This window comes from Pristis pectinata, chromosome 24, assembly GCF_009764475.1.
Source record: "Pristis pectinata isolate sPriPec2 chromosome 24, sPriPec2.1.pri, whole genome shotgun sequence".
Classification (NCBI taxonomy): Eukaryota; Metazoa; Chordata; class Chondrichthyes; order Rhinopristiformes; family Pristidae; genus Pristis; species Pristis pectinata.
In genome coordinates this window covers 13,532,146-13,555,708 of record NC_067428.1, presented here as the reverse complement: position 1 = coordinate 13,555,708, position 23,563 = coordinate 13,532,146, and the positions used below count along the sequence as shown (strand labels likewise).

The 23,563-nt window shown below is 42.6% G+C and overlaps 1 protein-coding gene across 1 annotated transcript in view; it reads left to right on the top strand.

The window, feature by feature from the left end:
- The window catches only part of fbn2b (fibrillin 2b), a 178,915-nt gene that overhangs the window by 109,570 nt on the left and 45,782 nt on the right, over positions 1–23,563 (top strand). The window contains 18 exon segments of the mRNA XM_052037856.1: positions 1,217–1,339; positions 3,441–3,593; positions 4,740–4,793; positions 5,276–5,401; positions 6,328–6,453; positions 6,968–7,087; positions 7,677–7,814; positions 9,530–9,580; positions 10,668–10,793; positions 13,644–13,871; positions 14,499–14,624; positions 14,923–15,051; positions 17,463–17,588; positions 17,994–18,119; positions 18,920–19,042; positions 19,626–19,751; positions 20,736–20,861; positions 22,837–22,959. Coding sequence (XP_051893816.1) covers positions 1,217–1,339; positions 3,441–3,593; positions 4,740–4,793; positions 5,276–5,401; positions 6,328–6,453; positions 6,968–7,087; positions 7,677–7,814; positions 9,530–9,580; positions 10,668–10,793; positions 13,644–13,871; positions 14,499–14,624; positions 14,923–15,051; positions 17,463–17,588; positions 17,994–18,119; positions 18,920–19,042; positions 19,626–19,751; positions 20,736–20,861; positions 22,837–22,959 — 2,250 coding nt within the window.

Sequence of the window (23,563 nt, the reverse complement as noted above, 5' to 3'; positions counted from 1 at the left end):
GCAAGGAGCCTCGCAGTGAGCCGGATGAGCTGAAAACATGGATCAGCACATGGGATTATAATATTGTTGCAATCATGGAAGCACGGTTGATGGGAAGGGCAGGACTGGCAGTTCAGTGTTCCAAGATATAGAAGTTTCAGGCACGACAGAGGGGTTACACTTCAGGGAGAGCATTACAGCAGTACTTAGGGAGGATGTCCTAGAGGATCAACCAGTGAGGCTATAGGGTAGAACTTAGGAATAAGTAAGGGCTAGTCATTTTGATGGGGTTATAATATGGATGTAGTTGTAGGGATTTTAACTTTCCCAATATTGACTGGGATTGCCTTAGTGCAAGGGACTTACGTGGGGAGGAATTTGTAAAATGCAATCAAGAGGGTTTCCTGAAGCAGTGTGTAGAGATTTCTACTCTGGAGGCACTGTACTAGACCTTGGGAAATGAGGATGGGCAAGTGATTGAAGTTTCTGTGGAGGAACCGTTTAGGAAATGTGACTATACATCAGTAAGCTTCAAAGTAGTCATGGAAAGGTTGGTCCTCAAGATAGATCCCTAAACTGAGGGACAGCAGATTTTGATAGTGTAGGACAGGACATGGGAGAGGTAGATTGGGAGCAGCTGCTGGGGGGGAAGCAACATCTGATAAGTAGGAGGCGTTTAAATGCAAGATAGTAGGAGTTCAGAGTCAGCATGTTCCTGTAAGAGGCAAAGATGGTAAGTTTAGGGAACCCTGGTTAATGAACGATATTGAAGGTTTGATCAGGGGAAAGAAGTAAGCGTATGTCAGGTGTAGGAAATAATTATCAGAGGAGTCTCTTGAGGTTTATAGGGAATAAAGGAGAAAACTTAAGAAAGAAATTAGGAGGGCAAAAAGGGACCATGAAATGACCTTGGCAAGTAGGATTAAGGAGAATCCTAAGGCCTTTTATATGAGAAGCACAAGGGTAGCTAAGGAAGGAGGACCAAAGGGGTAGTCTATGTGTGGGGCCAAAGGATATGAGTGACATCTTAAATGAATACTTCTCATTGGTATTCACCAGAGAGAAGGACATGAAGACTGGAGAATTAAAGGATATTCTGGAGCATGTCTGTATCAGCAAGGAGGATTTGTAAACCTCTGCAAGATCTGAATTGGTTTCTGTGTTCTGTGTCTCACTGGCTGCAGTTAAATTTACACTGAAGCTCCTGACTCCTAATGGTTCTCTTTCGTATTCCCAGATATTGATGAATGTCAGACACCTGGTATCTGCATGAATGGTCGCTGTATTAATTCAGAAGGTTCCTTCAGGTGCGAATGTCCTCCAGGTCTAGCCATTGGTGTGGATGGACGTGTGTGCGTTGGTAAGTTGATTTAACCGGTAACTAACCATTACTAAGATAACATTCAGTGATGACAGTTAAATGCTTGCTAGAGCGAGACCTAAGCCTATTGGTACAGCCTTTGTATCTTGCTCAATTCATATGACTCTCCTCTCCATCTTGTATGGGTAGATTGAATCTTTCAGTTCCGTTTCAATGCTTCATCTCACTTCACTCAAAATACAGTATCTACTTTCGATATAACTACTACTCGCCTGTTAATACAGAATTTTGGAGTAGTTTTATAACTATATCAGGTTTCCAAATACCTTTTTCCAAATACCTTTCTACTATTGACATTTGGTCTCACTCCTCTCTATTTCTCTAATCCCTTCCAGCGCAACAAATCCTTTCTTCTGCAAATTCTCTACTTCTCCATTAGACTTTTGTGTAACCTCTACTTTGCCCCACATTTGGCAGCTGTGTCTTCAGTCACTCTCGAGTCCTCTTCCTAAGCATCTGAATCCCTCTAGCTCCCACTCTGCCTTTCACATTCTAAGCAGATGTTTGGCTTAGTATCTCCTTTTGTTCATTTTATTAAAATGATGACTCTGTGAAGGACCTTCAGACATTCTACTATATTAAAGGCTTTACATAAAATGTTGGTGGGAGTTGTCTATAGATCCCCAAAAGCAGTGTTAATGCAGGGCATTGTATAAATCAGGAAATTAGAAACACATGTAACAAGGGTAGTATAATAATCGTGAGGACTGTAATCTACATATGGGCTGGGCAAACCAAATTTAGCAGAAGTACTATGGAGAATGAATTCACAGAGTTTATAAGAGGTGGCTTTCTAAATCTTATGTGGAGGAACTGACAGGGGAACTGGGAATTTCGGAATTAATATTCTGCAATGAGGAAGGGTTAATTCAGCAATGGAAGGGGGCCTTTAGGGAAGAGTGATTATGATTAGATAAGAGTTCTTTAAAAAGACTGAAAATGATTTAGTTAAATTTGAAACCAGGGTCTTCAATCTAAACAAAGCAAACTGCAAAGCTACAAAGAGTGATTTGGCAATGGTAGATGAGGAAATTACATTAAAAGGTAAAGAGAAAGTAGGAAGAAAATGCTGGAATCTATTATTAAGGAACTCCTAACAAGACCTTCAGAAAATAATGACAGGATTGGGCAAAGTCAACATGGATTTCTGAAAAGAAAATTTGACAAATCTGATGGAGATTTTTGAGGTTGTAGCCAGCAGAATAGATAAGGAGGAACCAGTGAATGGGGTGTATTTGGACTTTCAGAAGGACCATTGTGTGGTGAATCTTCGGAATTCCCTGCCCAGGAGGGCCGCAGAGGTTTGGTTACTAAGTATGTCTAAGACAGGCCTAGATTTTTGGAATCAGAATATGAGAATAGTGTAGGAAAGTGGTGTTTGGGTAAAAGATCAGCCATGACTACAGAATGGTGGAGCAGGAATTTGGGGTCAAATGGCCTCTCCTGCTTCCATCTCTCATGTTATGAAATGTAAGTTGTTGTGTTTAAATTCTTCCATGAACTTGCTCTTCCCTGCCTCTTCAGAGGCCTGCAACCCTACAACATCCCGAACCCATCCCATTGCTCTGATTGTGCCCTTTTGGGCAGTTTCCCCCATGGTGTTGGTATTGGTTTATTATTTTCACTTATACTGAGGTACAGCGAAAAACTTGTCTTGCATACCGATCGTACAGGTCAATTCATTACACAGTGCAGTTACATTGGGTTAGTACAGAGTGCATTGATGTAGTACAGGTAAAAACAATAACAGTACAGAGTAAAGTGTCACAGCTACGGAGAAAGTGCAGTGCAATAAGGTGCAAGGTCACGACAAGGTAGATCGTGAGGTCAGCATGAGCATTTCTGTCTATTGCTACCCAACCCTGTTCTCTCCAACCACTGACCCACCATCCTCTCCTCTCTCTCCAGACCCCCACTAAAACCACCTCTTTGGGCACTTTTCCTTTGACCCACCGACCACTGCTTCTATGATACATTTTGGGATGCTTTTCTACATTGTTGTTGTAGCAATCTGCTGTCAGTACAGGATTCTCTCCAAGTTGCTCCACAGACCAACAGTGGCCTTGTCCATTCTTTTCAGATACTCACATGCGCAGCACTTGCTATGGAGCCATCAAGAAGGGCACCTGTGCCCGACCCTTTCCTGGAGCTGTAACCAAATCAGAGTGCTGTTGTGCCAGCCCGGACCATGGCTTTGGAGAGCCCTGTCAGCCCTGTCCAGCCAGGACCTCTGGTAGGTTCACCATCTCTGTATTCAACATAACTGAAAGAAAAGCTGCAGAGAAAGGGTGCAAAGAACTCACAGCAACATCTTCCAAATAAACAGCACTCGCCTTTTATTTATTTTCTTTCTTTTGTATTTTTCCTTTGAAAAAAGAATTTGCCTCTTTGCTACATCTGAGCAATAGTTTGAAAGGAGAACTATCTATTTTGAGGAAATTCTCCATGCGGATTCCAATTCACCCTGACTGGGACTGGAAACAATCAGTTGAGCGTAAGGCTGCAGAGCAGGACCTGGGCTCCACCTGCTGGCTCTTCATGCAAATTGCCTCCAGCCACGATGCGGAAAAAGTGATTCAACTGAGTGACAAATCCTGTGGATTTGTGCCACTTGTATGAAGAATGGTTTCCAGATTATCTTTTGTAACACTTTCATATCTGAGGAGACAATTGTGATAAATGAATTGTCCCAAAAAGGGATGTAAAATTTACATTTTTCTGAATTAAACAAAATTTAATAAATACATTTTTAAAAACTTAAAAATAGAATAATGGAAACATTGTTTTACTCTCTAAATACAAAATAATCTTGCAGTTAAGTACAGGGTGCACTAATTCTAACCTTTATGCAGTAACCACAAGGAAATTTTGGAATTGATGCTTATAACATATCAAGCATGTCAAGTATTTTGATCATTTCAATAAGCACTTACCCATTTAAAATTCTCAAGCAAAGTCAGATCTTGAATTGTTAATCCTTCTATGTAGTTAATGCCCTGTTGCGTGCCAGATGCTAAATATTTCTCAGATCGCTCGGTAAAACACATTACCTCCAGGTTATGTTCTTGTGTTCAAATTGGCTGCAGGATTTCTTACAACTGTGACCAACTTCAGAAACATTTTCATTGGCTTTATGATGGATTACTTGCAGGAAGCATTAGCTGGAACATCATAAACTCAACATCACATCCATTTAAATTAATAGGTGGAAAAATATGGGATTACTGATCCATGATTTACCAACCAGCATTCCTTGCAAGCAGAATTCCTTATTGGCCATGCTGAACGAGTCAACCCCTTTATTATTTTTTAAGGTGGATGGCAACAATTCAAAGTGCCTAATGTCTGATTTGCTTTGTTCTTCCTGTTGTTTTCACAGCTGAATTTCATGCTCTCTGTAGCAGCGGCATTGGGATCACAGCTGATGGACGAGGTAGAGAAATGAACCAACTGTTATTGACTAAACTTGGGGCTCAACCTTCACTGTGTGCTTATTAAAGTATTAAAATTTAATTTTTCTTTTCACAAAATCTCATCAGAAGCAGATTTTATTTGCAGGGCATGTGCAAAAGGTAGATTTAACTTGGATAACTTGTGAAAATAGCTGGTGTTACTCTAGAACAAAGTTGCTATTGGGGTTTTATTTGAAAGTAATGAACTGATACCTCTTTAATCATCTGCAGAGGCTGAAAAAAAGATCCAAATTTAAAATACTCCACTTCTTTTTATACATAAAGTCAGCTGATTTAGGGATTGGTGATGAAAAAGCCTAAGGTCTAGGAATAATCTGTAATCCCATCCATTGAAGGAATTTGTCTGCCTGACTTGCTGTAAACCAGCTACCTGTGTTTCTTGATTTTCAAATTGAGGAGTGAAGTCCGGGATAAGTTAGAATCCTTTTTGTTTCTTCCCCAGATATCAATGAGTGCGCTCTCGATCCTGATATCTGTGCCAATGGGATCTGTGAGAACCTGCGCGGCAGTTACCGCTGTATTTGCAATATCGGCTACCAGTCAGACGTCAGTGGCAAGAACTGTGTTGGTGAGTGTGAATCCATTTAGTTCCAGACTGAAGGCAGAGTCTGATAAAAGATACTCCCTTGTGGATTAGCAAGGAGCACCCTGATTCTCTGTGAACATCTTCTAACATATATTAAACACTGGTCTCTGAAAGGAAGGTAGCAAGTTTATTTTATAAATCAAGGAAAATATAGAAATGTATATTGTTATGCTGTCGATTGATCTTCCACAAAGCAAATAAAATTAAACTACTCATAAGTACAAAGTGAAGTTTGTTGAGGAAAGAGTATAACTTCAGTACATTTGTGCAAGTAGGGAGAATCACACAGTTGTATATGTTACATTCCAGTGTACAGAGTAAGGGTTCTGTCTTGCAGTTCCTGTGTATCATTATTATTTACCTCTATTCGGCAGAATAGGAAGCACCCTGTTAGGCGTCATGAGGTTCTCTATTAGAGAATAATGCTGATTCAAAAAAATATCTAGCATAAAAACACCAAATTAAGTCAAGTACATTTCAATTCGTTCTCTCTCCTGTGTGACTATCATGTTAAACACTGCCTCTCCCTACCAAAATATGGACATTGGCAGAGCACCCACCTCTTGTCTGCTGCCTGAAAAGCTCTCTCAGCTCTGGACCAGGCAGCTCTTTCTTCACACAATGCCAGAATCACATCATGTGATTTCTCAACAGGCTGGGAAGTTGAGAAGGAAAGGAAAAGAAAGACAGAGCTGAATGTGTGCACAGGGTGAGGACAAAGGGTGAGTGAGGTGAATTAGGGAAGAGTGTGTGGAGGAGGTGCTAGAATCTTTGAATGTTGGGACTTGTTGAGGAAAGAGTGTAACAAGTCCCATGCCGCTTACAACAGACGGGGGCAGGTAGATAATTGATTAATGTGAGCCGTGTAGCTCCTGATGTTGTCTGAAATGATCTGTTTCTTTCCGCAGATATTGATGAGTGTTCCGTCAACATGCTGCTATGTGACAATGGTCTGTGCCGTAACACACCAGGCAGCTACACATGCACCTGCCCCACTGGTTACATCTTTAAACCCGATACTGAAACCTGTGAAGGTGAGAATCCAGAATCACATCATGCGACCAAGTTGTACACTGGGCATTTCTGATCCCTCCACAGAGCACACTCTGCCTGGGGCAGTCCCTGTGAACACTGCGAGCTGGGTACTCATGTCTGAGGGGCTTGGTGGGGTTCTGGTGATGGGGGTGTGGACGGGATGCTGCTTTATCTGAGCCTGCCCTCTCACAGTGCATTTATTTAATTGGTTTATTATTGTCACATGTACCGAGATACAGTGAAAAGCTTTGTTTTGCAAGTTATCCTGGAAGCAGAGGCACTCCACAAACCAACCACTCTTGACATAACAAAGGGATGTTTCCTTAGGGGTTGATGGGCGGAACCAAGCCAAGTGACCCACACAGGGATATGTGGAGGCATCGAACTAGGAGTAGTCAAAACTGGCCCATTGATGGGAGAGTTCAGTAGGTAGCTCACCATCCCAGTTACAATAACCCTTCCTCCATACCTCCAGTTTCAGTGAATGTGAGTGACTCTGCCTTTGTACTCCAGATGTGAACGAGTGTGAATCCAGCCCGTGTGTGAATGGTTACTGCAGAAACATGGCCGGCTCATTCATCTGCGAATGTTCACTTGGCAGCAAACTGGACCCAACCAGAACCATCTGTATCGGTGAGTCCCGTTGTACCGTTACAGCCTGAGAAATTCCTTGGGAATCACCCTTGTCAGTTTGCCCTGGGGAGAGAGAGAGCCTGGGAATACCCCCTTAGTTAACGAGGAAGGAACCATTTGTTTCTGCCAAAAAGCTACGCCCTGTTTTACTCATTCTGATCCTGGTGGTGTTCTCTGTAATTTTGTCCCTTCGTCTCTCGAAACTGACTGCAAAAGGGCAGCAGAGAGCTCACAATCGCCTTCCCAGCGCGGCTCAGACCCGGAGCCTGACAGAGTCCACAGTGCTCCTGGCTTGACCTTGCGCTGCAGGGTGGCGGTGCAGAGGACAACCACATCGTGTTGCCCACCTTCTCAGACCTGGGCCGCTGTTGGCCTTCAAGATAGCATATTGGGGTTTATTTCGGTGCATGATGTCCGTTGATGGGTTTCCCAAACACACACTACTGTTTTCTTCCTTAACATGCTTTCAGTCGATTCGGAGTGGGTGGGTTCACGTGTGCCTAAGGGGATGAAGGGTGGCCCCACTGGGATGTGTTTGATGGGTGGACTGACACCTTCTCTGATAACTTCTCTGCTTCTCTTCCAACAGACAGTATGAAGGGGACGTGTTGGCTGAACATTCAGGGTGGCCGCTGCGAAGTGAATATCAATGGAGCCACACTGAAGTCAGAGTGCTGTGCCACCCTGGGAGCTGCCTGGGGCAGTCCCTGTGAACACTGCGAGCTGGGTACTCATGTCTGAGGGGCTTGGTGGGGTTCTGGTGATGGGGGTGTGGACGGGATGCTGCTTTATCTGAGCCTGCCCTCTCACAGTGCATTTATTTAATTGGTTTATTATTGTCATGTGTACCGAGATACAGTGAAAAGCTTTGTTTTGCAAGCCATCCAGACACATCATTCCAAACATAAGTACATTGAGTTAATATAAAAGAAAAAGCAATAACAGAATGCAGAATATAATGTTACAGTTACAGAGAAAGTGCAGTGCAGGTAGACAGATAAGGTGCAAGGGCCATGACGAGGTAGATTAAGAGATCTGTTCCTAACAAGGCCCTCTTCAAGGCTTTAGTTAAGAGGTTATTGAATCCAATAACTGAGAACTCTGTATTAATTCATTTCAGCTGCTAAATTAAAATCAAAAAACAAAACTTCAAGTGCTGCAAATCTAAAACAGGAAATGAGATTAAAAGATCATCTTTATCATGCAAGAGGTCCATTCAAGAGTCTTATAACAGCGGGATAGAAGCTGTCCTTGAGCCTGGTAGTCACTCATCTAAGCCAGTGGTCTCTGTTTTATAATATGGCCTGAACTTTAATTATGGGTTTATTTACAACTATTAAGCGAAGAGCTTTTATGGAGTTCTGGTTTAGCATTCACTCAGTATTCTTACAGGCTTAGGAAGATGGACCAGTTTGTGATTGATCCAGAGAAAGCTTTTTGAAATGTGACAGGTGGGGGTACTTTCTCCTCAGAGGAATGAATGAAAAGTCACTGGTCCTGTATGTTTGAAGTGCTGGGGGAAGCCTCATATTTAACGTACTTCAGCTTGTATTTACCACCAATGCACAAGGCGATACAGCAGAATTGAGAGATGGTCACAGGGCAACAGCCAAGCCATGAAGAATAAAGGAAACATGATGTTGTGAGAAGCAAAAGCAACCAAAGCAGTATTGGAATCATTAGTTTTAATGTGCAACATGGTGACGGCAGGCACCCAAATTCCCAACGTACAGTTTTGGGAGGTGAAGTTGGTGTATGGACTGTGAATTTGGTAAATTACTGCTCATGCGTTGTAAGCAACGAAATTTGCATTTTCAGCCCAAACATCTTTAACTTACAATAGATAAAGAACAGAAAATGCTAGAAATACTCAGCAAGTCAGGTAGCATCTCTGGAGAGAGAAACAGAGTTAGATGTTTCAGATCACAGACTTTTCATCAGAAGATTGACCTGAAATGTTAATGTTTCTCTCTCCACAGATGCTGCCTGAGCTACAACGTATCTCCAACATTTCCTGTTTTAGATTTGCAGCACTTGAAGTTTTGCTTTTTTGATTTCAATTTAGCAGCTGAAATGAATTAATACAGAGTTCTCAGTTATTGGATTCAATAACATCTTAATCACATTATGAACAGGCCTACGATTAAGGGGACGCCCAGAGATAAGGAGGAATTCCTTCTCTCAGAGGGTCATGAATCAGTGGAATTTTCTACTCCAGAGAATATTCAAGGATGAGACAGAGAGAGTTTTGGTCTGTAGGGGAGTCAAAGGTAATAAGGAACAAGTGGGAAAGTGGGGCTTAGGCCAATATCAGATCTACCGTGATCTCATGGAATAGTAAGGCAGCCTTGAAAGTCCTCTGGACTTTCTCTTATTTCTTATGTTCTTCTGGACCCACTATTGGCAAGACTAAATATCTGAGTCATTGCTTCTGTTTTGCAGATCCATCCTGTCCCAGAGGCTATGCTAGAGTGAAGGGTGTTACTTGTGAAGGTAAGTTCAGACTGTTCAACTACTCCAACCACAACCAGGATTAAATCATCCAGACAGACTCAAACAGAGGATAATCACAGACCGTCTTATCTTGACTGATAGTGAGCCAGCTTTCTTGTTCTACATTGTTGCCATTTTTATTTCCATTGATGTCTTGATCTGTTCCATAAATTGTGCAAGCAACATCATGACACAATTGTCTGGCGCCACCCCACAGGGTGGGGAAATAGTTGTATTGACTTTAATGTGAAGCTAATGACTGTTAATGTTCATTACTTTGGAAGGAGTCTAAATATTTATCTTACAGAGAGCAATAAAAATTAAAAGTAAGAGAATATTAACCTAAAATATCACTTTAACCTGTTGGATAAGAGTGAGGGTATACTGGTTCAAACATTTATTTAGGGTGGATGTCAAAAAAATCTTCATATTAGGGAGTCATTTAGTGTAAATTGGGTGACAGCCAAGCAGCTGCCTATTATATACCCTTTCCCCTCGTCCACTGATGGGAGATACAAGTACCATTCCAGCAAAGAGGACTGAGAACCAGGCATCCCATAGGGACGCCTGCTTGTGCTTTTATCAACATAAAGCAGAATAATAAGGTTTAGGGCAGATACCAAGAAACCCATTGCACTACAGGGGGAAAATTGTGTAAAATAAGTGTCATTGGATCAGCTGACTTTTACATTTTCATCAGCGGTAACCAAAGGTGGTTGATCACCATGAACACTTCACTGTGACTTCTAACATTTCTGTCAAACTAATGGACAGTTGTCCAAAAATTTTTTACTAAAACAAGTTACAGCCTAAATTGTACCTAGTGCAATTTTACAATGTTTCTTTGCAGACTATTATCTATGTGCCAAGAGTAAGCTGATTATGGAATCTATCCAGTTTGATGAATTCAAAGATAGACATCTGACAAGCTTATCCAGTTGCCTTATTCCAGCAAATTTACGATCTGATTTTAAAGTTCTCCCAGACCTTCATTTCAGCACTACCCCAGATCTGTAACATTGGTCTGTTTTGCTTCTATTACTAATGATGAGGAAATGAGTAATTTCTCATGTTTCTTTCTCACCAGATGTGAATGAGTGTGATGTGTTCCCTGGCGTTTGCACAAACGGACGCTGTGTAAACACACAGGGCTCCTTCAAGTGTGATTGTCCTGAAGGGCTGACACTGGATGGAACTGGGAGAACATGTGTTGGTGAGTACCGGTCACAGAAGGAGCAGGAAGGAGAGGAAATTGTTTAGTGGATCCACCCCAATGAAGGAGTACAGAAAGGAACTGAAACAATAACTAACAAGAGTGAAGTAGTGTGACCAGTGGAGAAACAATACGGAGCAGCAATATAATATCCTGGTATCAGGACTGAGGGACTGAAGATTGAATACTCACAAATCCCTGAAGGTGGCGGGACAAGTCAATAAGGCAGTGAAAGTAGCTCATGGGATACTTGGTTTTGTGAATGCAGTGACTGGAGAAAAAAGGAAAGTCATGCCAAATCTTTATAAATCAGGTTAGACTTCCAGCAGGAGAATTTGGTACAATTCTACCCACTTCAGGAAGGATTATCCTTGGAACAAGTACAGAAAATGTTCACCAAAATGATACCAGGACTCTCCCTGTAATGGACTTCATTACAAGGAGAGACCAAAGCAGCTCGCCACTGCCTTCGCCTGGGCCAATAGGGATGGGCAATGAATACTGGCCACGTCACACGTACCCAAATCCCATAAACTAAATTATTAAAAAAATTGGGTTAGCTGGGATTATTCTTCCTGAAGCTGTGGTGAGCTAATAGAAGTATTCAGATTATGAAGTGTTTTGCCAAAGCTACAAGGAGAGCCTTTCCACTGGGAAGAGGATTTGTAATGAGAGTTCAAAGTTTAAGATAGTTGTCAAAAATACCAGATGGGGAACAAGAAGAGATTTTTCATACAGAGGGTTAGATCTGGAACACCCTACTGGAAAGATCAGCAGAAATAGATTCCACAGAAACTTCCAAAAGATAATTGGACAAGTACTTGAAGGTTATGGAGAAGGTTTGGTGTTGAATTAAATCGGACAGTTTGTGTCAAAGACCTGACACAGACCCGACAGTCTGCATGTCTTTCTTATGTCCTGTAAGGCTCGATAGTTCTAAGATCTTCAGTTGTTCCCAGCTATTCTTTTAGGTGTTTGTCAATGTCTGCACTGAGTGAGCTTCATACTGCACTGAGAATACAGCACACTCACTGAAAGGGGAGAGCAGGCTTTTCACACAGACCAACTCCAACTGTTTGATAACTGCCAGTGGAGCCAATTAAAGGGGAGATTGTTTCAACTTGCAGTCGGAATCTAATAACCAAGACAGAAATTGCCCTTTCTGACACGTTTGGGCTCTGATGAATATCCATATATTCAGGCTGGAGCACTCCCACCTGAAGGGAAAGAAGCGTTTGAAACCAGTAAGCTACTAATTCATTTTTCAGCCAGACATGTATCTTTTTTCAGCATCTTTCACCTCTTTGTTTTTCCAAATATACTATATGGGGTTGTTAATATGAAAGGATAGTTTCTTTTCAGGTATAATAAAAACAGAAAATGCTGGAAATACTCAGCAGGTCAGGCTGCATTTGTGGGAAGAGAAACAAGAGTTAACATTTCAGGTCGAGGACCCTTCATCAGAAATCCAAAGGGGACAAAAGAAGCTTGTTAAGCTGCAGCTAGAGTGGGGAGGTTGCTGACAAGGGCAGTATTTATTGTCAAACATAAAACATAGCACAGCACAGGAACAGGCCCTTTAGCCCATGATGTTGTGCTGAACTAATTAAACTAGTAATTAAATGCCTAACTAAACTAATCCCTTCTGCCTACACAATGTCCACATTCCTCCGTCCTTTGCACATTCATGTGCCTATCTAAGAGCCTCTTAAACGCCTCTATCGAATTTGCCTCCACCATGACCCCTGGCAGTGCATTCCAGGCACCCACCACTCTCTGTATATTAAAAAAAAACTTGCCCCACACATCTGCTTTGAATTTACCCCCTCTCACCTTAAATGCATGCCCTCTAGTATTAGACATTTCAATCCCTGGGGAAAAAATACAGGCTGTCTACTCTATCTATGCCTTTCATAATCTTATGAACTTCTATCAGGTTTTCCCTCAGCCTCTGCTGCTCCAGAGAAAGCAACCCAAGTTTGCCCAATCTCTCCTTATAGCTCATGCCCTCTAATCCAGGCAGCATCACGGTAAACCTCTTCTGCACCCTCTCCAAAGCCTCCACGTCCTCCCTATGGGGTGACCAGAATTGAATGCAATGCTCCAGATGCAGCCTAACCAGAGTTTTATAAAGCTGCAACATAACTTCCTGACTCTTGAACTCAGTGTCTTGGCTAATAAAGGCAAGTATGCCATACACCTTCTTTCCCACCCTATCAACCTGTGCAGCCACTTTCAGGGAGCTAGGGACTTGGACCCCTGGATCCCTTTGTACATCAACACCATTAAGGGTCCTGTTATTAACAGTGTACTGTCCCTTTACATTTGATCTCCCAAAGTGCAACAGCTCACACTTGCCCAGATTAAACTCCATCTGCCATTTCTCCACCCACATCTGCAACTGATCTATATCCCGCTGCATCTTTTGGCAATCTTCTACGCCATCCACAACACCACCATCCCTATTCGCCCTTGCGAAGGCAGTGATGAGCTGCCTTCTTGGACTGCTTTGGTCTCTCCATGTAACTCTGATAGGGCGATCATGGCGATAATCTTGTCTATAGCTTATCTGCTCAGGGAGTGAATGGGAGCAGTTAGGGGGTGAGGGTGTAGGAGTTGCAGATCAGGCTGGGCATGGCCTCTATTCCCAGAGGAGAAAAACACAAACAAGCTGAGCCAGTATCACAGATGGATGACTGATACGGACAGAAAAAAATCAAGTTACCTGAAGATGTAGAATTCCATATTGAGTCAAGAAGGGTTGTTTACTTTAGTTTGCTGGTGGTGTGTTCACTGAGCAATGCTAATGTAGTCCCTTGGGGCTAACCTTGTGCTGTCTTCCTCTGCTAGATGTCCGCCTGGAGCATTGCTACCTGAAGTGGGAGGAGGACGAGTGTACGGAGCCAGTGGGTGGCCGGTTCCGCATTGATGCTTGCTGCTGCTCGATCGGCCATGCCTGGGGAGCAGACTGTGAGGAGTGCCCGCAGCCTGGCACACCGGAATATGAGGCCATTTGCCCTAGGGGACCAGGCTTTGCCAACAGGGGTGATGTTCTGACAGGGCGGCCATTCTACAAAGGTAACAGCTCAATGACTAATTGTTTTCAGTCATTGGTTCTATGTGTCATTCACATCCCAAGCCAGTGGGCGAAGAAGGGAATAGAAAGGACATGGATTTTAAGAGGATTTTATCAGATAAAAGGAAGGAAAATCCCAGGATTGAACATTTATATAAAATTCCTGAATACAGGTGTGGCTCAATTTCAGGGCAATCCCTGCAGGAACCTCTGAGTGCATTTCAGAGTGGTTACAGGTAATTGGCCTCCAGATGAGGAAAGCTTGGGATCAGCCAACTAGTTTCTGTCAGATCAGTCATCTAAACTGCAGTTCCCAGGGATTACTGTGACAGTAAATGCTGCTTAAATTTAGTCGCTCCCTATTTCCCAGCTATGATCGCATGGTCAGTTTCTCCATCTTCCTCCCAATGAGTATGGACACGATTTAAGTGCATTTAATCTCCTGAGGACTATGAATGGAAGTAGGTTAGTCTGTCTTGTGACCTGTGTTCAGACTGATTGCCATGTTTTACTGCAAGGAATGTTTCTGGAATAAACTGTTTGACACTGAGAGTCCCCCACCACCCCCTCCTCCCCTCACAGGATGTCCAAAGTATTTCACTGGTTACAATAAATGTCTTTTTTTTCAGATATCAATGAATGTAAGGTCTTCTCCAGCCTGTGCACATATGGAACATGTCGTAACACAATTGGCAGCTTTAAGTGTCGCTGCGAGAGTGGCTTTGCCCTAAACATGGAGGAGAGGAATTGTACAGGTGGGATATTATTAGGAGAGGCAAACTACAGTTCATATTTAAGACACATGAATGCATTTCTCAATATCCTTCTTTATTTTCCCCATTGTGTTTATTTATGTTTTATTTCATCTTCCTTTGTTTTCTATTTCTTCTCTCTCTTTCAAGTCTCCCTCTCTCTCATTTATTTGTCACTGCTTTGAATCTCACAGCCCTTTACTCCTTTCCTTTCCAATTTATCTCTTTCCTTCTGTCTTTGGTCTTGTTCCCTCTCCCTCACACCAATTCACTTATTAACTCTTCTCTCCTTTATCTGCAGATATCAACGAATGCCGTATTTCACCAGATCTCTGTGGGCACGGTACCTGTGTGAACACACCAGGCAGTTTTGAATGCGAGTGTTTTGATGGATATGAAAGTGGTTTTATGATGATGAAGAATTGTATGGGTAAGTGGCAACTACTGGCCAGTTACTGCTGACCCAGCTGTATTTCACAGCAAATGAAAGCAAATTGTAACAGCAGTTCAGCACTGAGGGATTGACCTAGTGGATGCCAAGAGATTGTTTCCTTCAGTTGTGGAGTCTAGAATTAGGGGTATAGACTCAGGCCAAATGGTTGACCATTTTAAGAGCACAAATTTCTTTACATAGAGCTTTGTAAATCTTTGGAACTCTCTACTTCAAAAGGCTGCAATGCTCAGACATTGAATATGTTCAAGGTTGAGACTGAGAGAATTTTGAGCAGTTAGGAACCAGATGATATGGGGTTCAAGCTGTAAAATGGGCTTGAGAGACAGGACCAACCATCATCTCAGTGAATGGTAGAGCAGGTTTGAGAGGTTACGTGACCTTTTCTCACTTGTATTTCCAGTGTTCTCACATTGTCCACCAACTAGGGTCTAACGGGAACCTTTGATACTCCAGCAGTCAAGACCCTATTGGGCCTGTGCAGAGACAGGAGCCAGTAGGGAGCAGGGATATGGCCCTCACCCCTCCCATAACAATAATCGAATACCTCATTAATGACATGTCTGCAAGTGCTTATGTGTGCCTTTTATGTGCCTTTTTAATCAAATTAAAATTAAAATTCCTACCAAATTAAAATTCCTGCAGATGCCCCTGGCCTCAATGGGTTGTAAATAGTCTCTCTAGCAGTGTCGTTGAGAATTGTAAATTTTGTTTCCATGTCACTTAAGTAAGAGTTTCATAATTGTGTTGTGATTTCATCTTTTTATGTGGAGGCAGCTCTCCTGAATTTTCTCCCAACGCCTCCCATGATCTCTGATCGTCTGCAATTACTCCCATTGGCCAAATTTGCTTCTTCTGGATCCCATCAACTCCCGCAACACATTAACTGCCTCCCGATATTCCCAATGGTGTCCAGAGATATGTAAAGAGATTCCTGTGGTCCAGTGGTTGGAATAACTTGAAGGCCATGGGACATATGCTATGCTGTAACAGGCTTGGCACCACACCATGGCATGGTCTAAACTGGGAATGCCAGCCCCATTGAGACTCCTTTATATACATAACTCTGGCCTTATATTTCCACAGCTGGTGCCAGAACTGGAAATACACTGAAGCCCAGCTCTCCCTCTTGGACTGGCCTCAGACACCCATCTCGGTGGCCTCTATAAATGGTTTCCACATGTCACTGTGTATGGGTTTGGGAGGGAAGCTGCCAGAAGGAGCTGATCCTTGCCAAACAATCAGTACAGTTAGGAGCATCTGTAGAACACTTAATAAATGCCACGCAGTTAAAACTTTATTGATACAGCACGGTAACAGGCCCTTCTGGCCCAACGAGTCCATGCCGCCCATTTCTTAAACCCATGTTAACCTACCTGTACGTCTTTAGAATGTAGGAGAAAACTGGAGCACCCTGAGGAAAACCCACACAGACATGGGGAGAAATACAAACTTCTTACAGCGATGGGAATCGAACCCCGATCGCTGGCGTTGTAATAGCGCCATGCTAACCACTACGCTACCGTGCTACCTGAGTTGACACTAACAGAGTCAGAAAACATTTCCCAAGCTATGTTGTTGGATCCATAATTAGAAGTGTGAAAGAAATGTACCATTAGCCTCAGTTCCTCTTACTGTACTGAAACAACATACTGCTGCATTTCCACAAGGTCCACACCATACAATGCTTTAAGTTGTTAAACTGAAGGGAAAGGAACTGACAGCAGTCATAGAGTCCAACAGCATGGAAACAGGCCCTCTGGCCCTCCATGTTTCTGCTGGCCATCATGTTGTTATCCAGACTGATTCCATCTACCAGCACAATCTGTAGCCAACTATGTCTTGGTGATTCAAATGCTTGCCCAGATGCTTCTTAAATTTTGAGAGTGCTTGCCTCCACCATCTTGTTCCTGTAGCAATCATCTAACTTATACACATGCCTGCAACCTATTCCCCTACTTGCACCTTTCCCAGCACAAGCCTTCCTGCTCTGTAGTCCCTTATCAAGAATGTCCACTTGATATCACCTCACACAAACTCTCCTCCTCACACTTCTGTACAAACTCTCCTCCTCACACTACTGTACAGACCCTCCTCATTATAATCATTCCTAAACACTCTCAGCATTGGGGGCTGTTCTCAAGCTTGAATATTTTGTCACATTTTTAAACACTATTTTGCATGTTATTTAGGTTTATGAAACTTGCAGGTCTCTGTACATGTATTTACAGAATGAGGAGCAATTAGATCTGAGGTGGTGCTATGTGTGTACTTCAGCTCTTAGTTAAGGAGCGTAGAGCCATGTTGTTATTGCATGACCTCTGTAAGGCTGAATTGAGGTAAAGTTTCTATTTGCCAAGCTGATACCAGTCTTTCATTTCCCGGTACAGACATCGATGAGTGTGAGAGGGACCCCTTGCTGTGTCGGGGCGGAACATGCGTGAACACAGATGGCAGCTATGAATGCATCTGCCCACCAGGTCATGAGTTGACCACCGAGGGTGACGGCTGTGTGGGTGAGCAGCTTCACAAATCTACTTTAAAATGCTTTTAACAGATACTCATATTTGAACCTTGAGGCCACTTATGAAAAGTTAGGCCTATAGAAGGAAGGTTCAGCTTCCTACAAATATCACCACCGGAGCACGAGGAACCAAGAACTGGCAACTCTGGTTGGAGGTTTCATCACCAGACCCCTCATCCCAACCTGGAAGCTCCAGGCCAAACCTGCAAGGTTACAACCCAACTGTGTCAGCAGGCATAGCCTTTGGAGTAACTGCTCCTCCCCGAACCAACTGTTGATCCCAAAGGCTTCAGAAATAATCCTGGCTGTTTTGAGCTGAGTGTGTTGTCTGATAGTTATTTTCTCTGAAGAACGTACTGCGAATATTTTACACTCACAACTCTATTCCGTGTTACAGATATCGATGAGTGCTCACTGAGTGACAATCTGTGCAAGAACGGGCGCTGTGTGAACATGATTGGGACCTACCAGTGTGCCTGTGACTCAGGTTATCAGGCCACCGGTGACAGACAGGGTTGTGTGGGTAAGGAAACTTTCCACATAGTCAGTCACTCAGTGGCTGAACTATTTTGCAGCTGTGGAGTGGGTGGACATTAGAAAATAAAGTGCAATCTAATGACTACCCTTGAAAATGTTGTTCTCCACAAGTACCATTTAACCTACTCAGATGCTTCGTCATCCTTTGGGACAAGAGAACAGTCATATATCTGAGGTTAAACTTGGTGAATGAAGAGTTAACAGCTGTGCAGTACTGCTCTACTGCATCCATCCACCCACCTTCTCATCATTTCCTCGAATTCCATCTTCTTTTCCACCAATTTCACCAAGCACTACATCCATCAGCCTAGCTTATTCATCACTCTAGAAACATTTCAGATTGTCTCTTTATTTCCAATAAATTATTTTCTTAAAGGTATCACTGTGATAAGATATTCCACGATCTAATTATTCTTTGAAGAAAGAAGTTCCCCAGCTGCTCTTCTAAATTTTGTATGATATTCCCTATTTTTGAGCCATATGCCTCAATGAAATCTCACTCACTTTCTTACATTAGAAAACTGAACAAAATCCTCTCTTTTCCAAAATAAACCAATCCCAATTTTCTAATTCTTTCCTCAGAATATTACTCCCTCAATCTTCATATTAATTTGATTGTCCTTCATTGAATCTCTTAAGGTCTTTCATAGCCTTGTTTGATAACTAATTCTACTCACAGTGCTGAGGTAGAACTGCATTTTGCTTTGAACTGATTCCTCTTGAGACCAAAAGATGTATTTGTGTTATACAGAGGTTCAGCTATTGGTTGTCTTCTTCCTGTTTCAGATATTGATGAATGTACCATTATGAACGGAGGATGTGACACACACTGCACAAACTCAGAAGGAAGCTACGAGTGCAGCTGTAGTGAGGGTTATGCTCTGATGCCTGATAAGAGGACATGTGCAGGTAGGCGGCACGGGACATTTAGCACCGAGGATATCCTATAAACCATCAGGGTAATTTCAACCAATGTTACATGTTGGGGATGATGAGATTTCTAAGCCCTGTACAGCGTTGCTTTTACTTACGGAATTGATGTAACTAGTTTGATATACTAAGGATTTTGATTCTCATTGAAACAATATGGATTGGGCCCTCACTGTTGAGGGATGATAACAGTTGTTTCTGAAGACTTGACTGGTCTTGTTGAAATTTCTTAGTGTTGGGAACCAAAGCTATTTAGGGATATGGGGTGAAGAGGCTACAGATTAACCATAGTTTTATTGAATGGTAGAAGAAGCTTAAAGGGTTAAATGCCAAAATCAAATTCTTACACTTAGCTATGGTTGGAACTTGGCTGCTTTCATTAATAATAACTGGTGTGCCTTCTGAGGTGAAGACGTTTATGGATAAGATGTGATCTGTTGCTTCTAGCAACACTCACCCTTGCCAACTGGTAGGTGGGTTCACAACAACAGAGGGATCTGCAGAAAATTAGTGGGTGAAATTGGTGTAAAATCAAACGTGATACTGACTTCAATTTCCTCAGATATTGACGAATGTGAGGAAAATCCTGATATTTGTGAAGGTGGACAATGTACCAACATCCCTGGAGAATATCGCTGCCTCTGCTATGATGGGTTCATGGCCTCCATGGACATGAGAACTTGTCTGGGTAAGAACTAAAGCCTGTCAATTTTATTTGTACTTTAAGGAGACGTCACATGTAAATTAATGACATCAATATTGGGGGAGAATACTCCAAACTGGTTGACTGTGTTTCAAAAACCATTTGTTGATCTTAATGGAGATGTTAGACTTTGTGATTCAGGCTCCGTTCCCTGGTGACAGGAATCCTGGGCAAGTCAGCCTGTATAGGTCACAGCCCTCAGGGTGTGGAAAAGGCAGGTAAAACAAAATTAGTTTTCACACATAATGTACTTTCACAATGGCAATGGCGATGACTTGACTCGTAGTGTTTAGTGGCTCCTACCTGCTCTTGGAGAGGTGGACATATAAATTCGTAGGGGGAGGGTGATGGCAGTAGGTGCAGGAGGAACGGCTGGACCCAGTGGTGAGTGGGCATTAGGAGGAAGGGTTTGGCTGGGAGGAAGGATCCGTTAGTGAGTGGGTGGGGTGTAGGGGAAGGGACCCAGTAGTGAATGAGTTGGGGAGAATTGTTGAGAGAGGAATGGACCCTGTGGTCAGAGGGTAGTGGGGGAGTTGGGGCTGGATGGGAGGAAAGGTCCAGAGGCATTTGGGTAGTGGGGGAGGGTTGGATTGGGTGGAAGGAAGGGTCCAGAGATGTGTGGGGTGTAAGGACCCAATGGTGAGCGAGTTGGAAAAATTGTTGGAGGAGGAAAGACCCATGGTTGGTGGGAGGTTTGGAGGTTGTTTGTGATTAGAGTGTGGTAAGGGGGGAATCCAATGACTTTTGCTGTTCTGTTATCCCCTAACAGGTTGAAAGCCAGTGCTGATTCTCATCTGTGACCAAAGGAATTGTGCAGCACAGTCTTTGAACTTAAGCTGCAGAACCCTCAGTCTAATACAGCAGGGTGCTGATTTAATCTGTGCACCTGTGACTTTAATTAACTGGCGTCGAGTCTGATTCCATTACTTGGCATGAAAAGAAATCTTTCATTTTGAACTTCCTTTCCAGATGTTAATGAATGTGAGCTGAATCCGAACATCTGTCTCCATGGTGATTGTGAGAACACGAAAGGCTCTTTCATCTGCCACTGCCAGCTGGGATACTTCGTGAAGAAAGGAACTACAGGATGCACAGGTTAGAAGCAGAGTTCTTGTTCTCCCATAATGTCCCATTAAAGTGAAAAATCAATCTCCACACTGAAATCAAATCAGAAGTTGAACAAATATTGCAAGTATTTCTAATTTATTTTCGTGCTTAAGCTGGCGTTGTCCTGGTTTACATACTCTTGCACCTTCCTGCATCCTCACTGTGTATATATATCTTCTCATCTCATACATGACTTCATTTTTACACAGCATCATAAACCTTGGACACTCTTGTCACCCTCAGTCCTTCCCTTCTCCTAAAGTCCACATTCTCCCAATGGATGTTCCCAGGTTCGTGCCTCTGCCCTGGCAATATCCCTGAGTCCCAAACTTAGAAGATGATATGTTATGTGACGTTTTCCATTTCCCGTATTAGTTATGCCAAGGCCTCTAAGAGAGATTCTTAACAGAGCTTATTTAGCGGTGGTTTTGGGCCAGCAGATCAGACTTACAAGAGAGTGGGTTGAGGACTGAGGGGAGAGATCCCTCTCTGAAGAATATTCAGTCAAATCCACATCCAAAAATATTGCCCTGGGATTTCAATAACCTTCTCAAGTATACTGAATGAACTGGGTTTGTGGTGAATGCTGGCCTGGTTTCAGCAGCCAAGGGAGTCTGCTTGTTCCTGGTCTCTTGCCTTGCTTTTTCCAACCCTAATGTTTCCTACGTTACAACAGTGATGACATTTCAGTTACACTTTGGCTTTTGGATGTCCTATGATTATAAATGCAAGAACAATCCTTCCCTTTCTGTTCCTTTCCCTTCCCTTTCCCCACTCCCCAAAATAGAAAGGTATTGAAATCTGTGGTACTTAAGCCATATGAAGTTTACATCCCTGAAAATGAGCCTGCAGCTGGAAACCAACAGTTTTGAGTTATTGGGACTACTTCTATCGAAGCAGACAAAGCTGTGAGGAAAATTAATGCAGTTGCACAGCTAATAGAGCTACTGCTGCCCAACTCCAGAGACCCGGGTTCAATCCTGACCTTGGGTACTCTCTTTGTGGAATTTGCACGTTCTCCCTGTGACAGTGTGGGTTTCCGTGGGTGCTCCAGTTTGCTCCCACATCCCAAAAATGTGCGGGTCAAGTAGGTTAATTGACCACTATAAATAGTAGGTGAGTGATAAAATCTGAGGGGGGTTGAGGGGAATGTGGGGAGAATAAAGATGGAATTAGTATAGGATTAGTGTAAATGGGTGCTTGATGATGGGCTGAAGGGGCTGTCAGCACCCTCTATGACTCAATAGTTTTTAAAGTTGTAGAAGGTTTTTGATGGAGTGATTAGCAAAATACTACTACCTCTGGTTGCTAATTTCAGTAACAATAGGTTATCAAGTTTAAATTGATAAAGTAACTAATTAGAAAAATATCCATATGTTGGATGTTTTTGGAGCATGATGCTTTGGCACCAGGATTATTGAAGGCTGAGACCACTGGATTATTTCATTGAAGTCAAGGGAGGCGCAGAACCAGAGGGAGAAAGTGGAGCCGTGACATTAGTGAGATAGGATTGCTATGGCTAAGAGCTTCAAGAGACCTTTCCCTGCACTATAAAGTTCTATTGTTCTCAACTCCAAATATCCATGAACCCCTCTGTGGCAATTTTCAGGGCCCTATATTGGCTGGCCACTGTCTCTACTAACTTGCAGCATATTGGGGATTTGTCTCAACATGAATGGCTTAATGAGGTTATTGAATGATAGGATAAGGTTGTCACCTAAAACGGAAGAGGTAATGAATTAGAATTTCACTCAGAAATTTTTTAATACTACTAATCTGTTCCCGAGCTCCTTACAACATTCTTGTGAATTCTAGAATATTATATATTTGATCAAATTAAATGCCACAAAGTATGGTTCCTTAATCCTCATTTTCATCTAAGTTTGCTGTGTTGTGTAATTTTGCAGGCTGTAATATTTCAGAGGCTCTTGAGCAATTCATGCTCCTTCTAACTTTTTCATAGATATTGACGAGTGTGAAATTGGAGCTCACAACTGTGACATGCATGCCTCATGTGTGAACGTGCCAGGGAGCTTCAAGTGCAAATGTCGTGACGGATGGATTGGAGATGGTCTTGAGTGCATCGGTGAGTATGTTAGTGATTGGCGTTTTGTTTTTATTCTGTTGAATTCAGCAAATCCACTTTATTTTCAATAAGAAAGAGGAAACAAATCAGGGGAACGTTCTCTGAACACTTTGAAGCTTTCCCAATGTTCAGAAAAACACAGCAAAATGCTATGAAATTAGAACAACTCCTGCCTTTAGACTTTGCGATCACAACTTTTTGTGAATGTAAAGTTAGTTACTTCTGCTTATTCATATTTTGAGTCTCCCATTTGAGTTAACTATTATGTCCTTGTGACCGTCATTGATAGTACCACTGTATTTATGGAAAAGCGTTTGGGCAATCTAGACTTCTCAATTTGCTTACTTAAGATGATGTGATAAATAACACTGTCACATCTTTCCTACCCACCCACCCCTCCTCCAACTCCTGATGAAATTTTTGACACTTATTCTTCAAGACTTCCACCATTTAACAACCCAAACTTTCCACCCCATGCGCCGCCCCCACCCACCGCCCCCCCCGTCCCACCAGGTGCAGTCTGGCATCCTGCAATGAAAGTTAACTGTGCCAAATTAACCAGCTGGACAATAATTAGGATGAAACAATTGGGCTTTGAACTGGA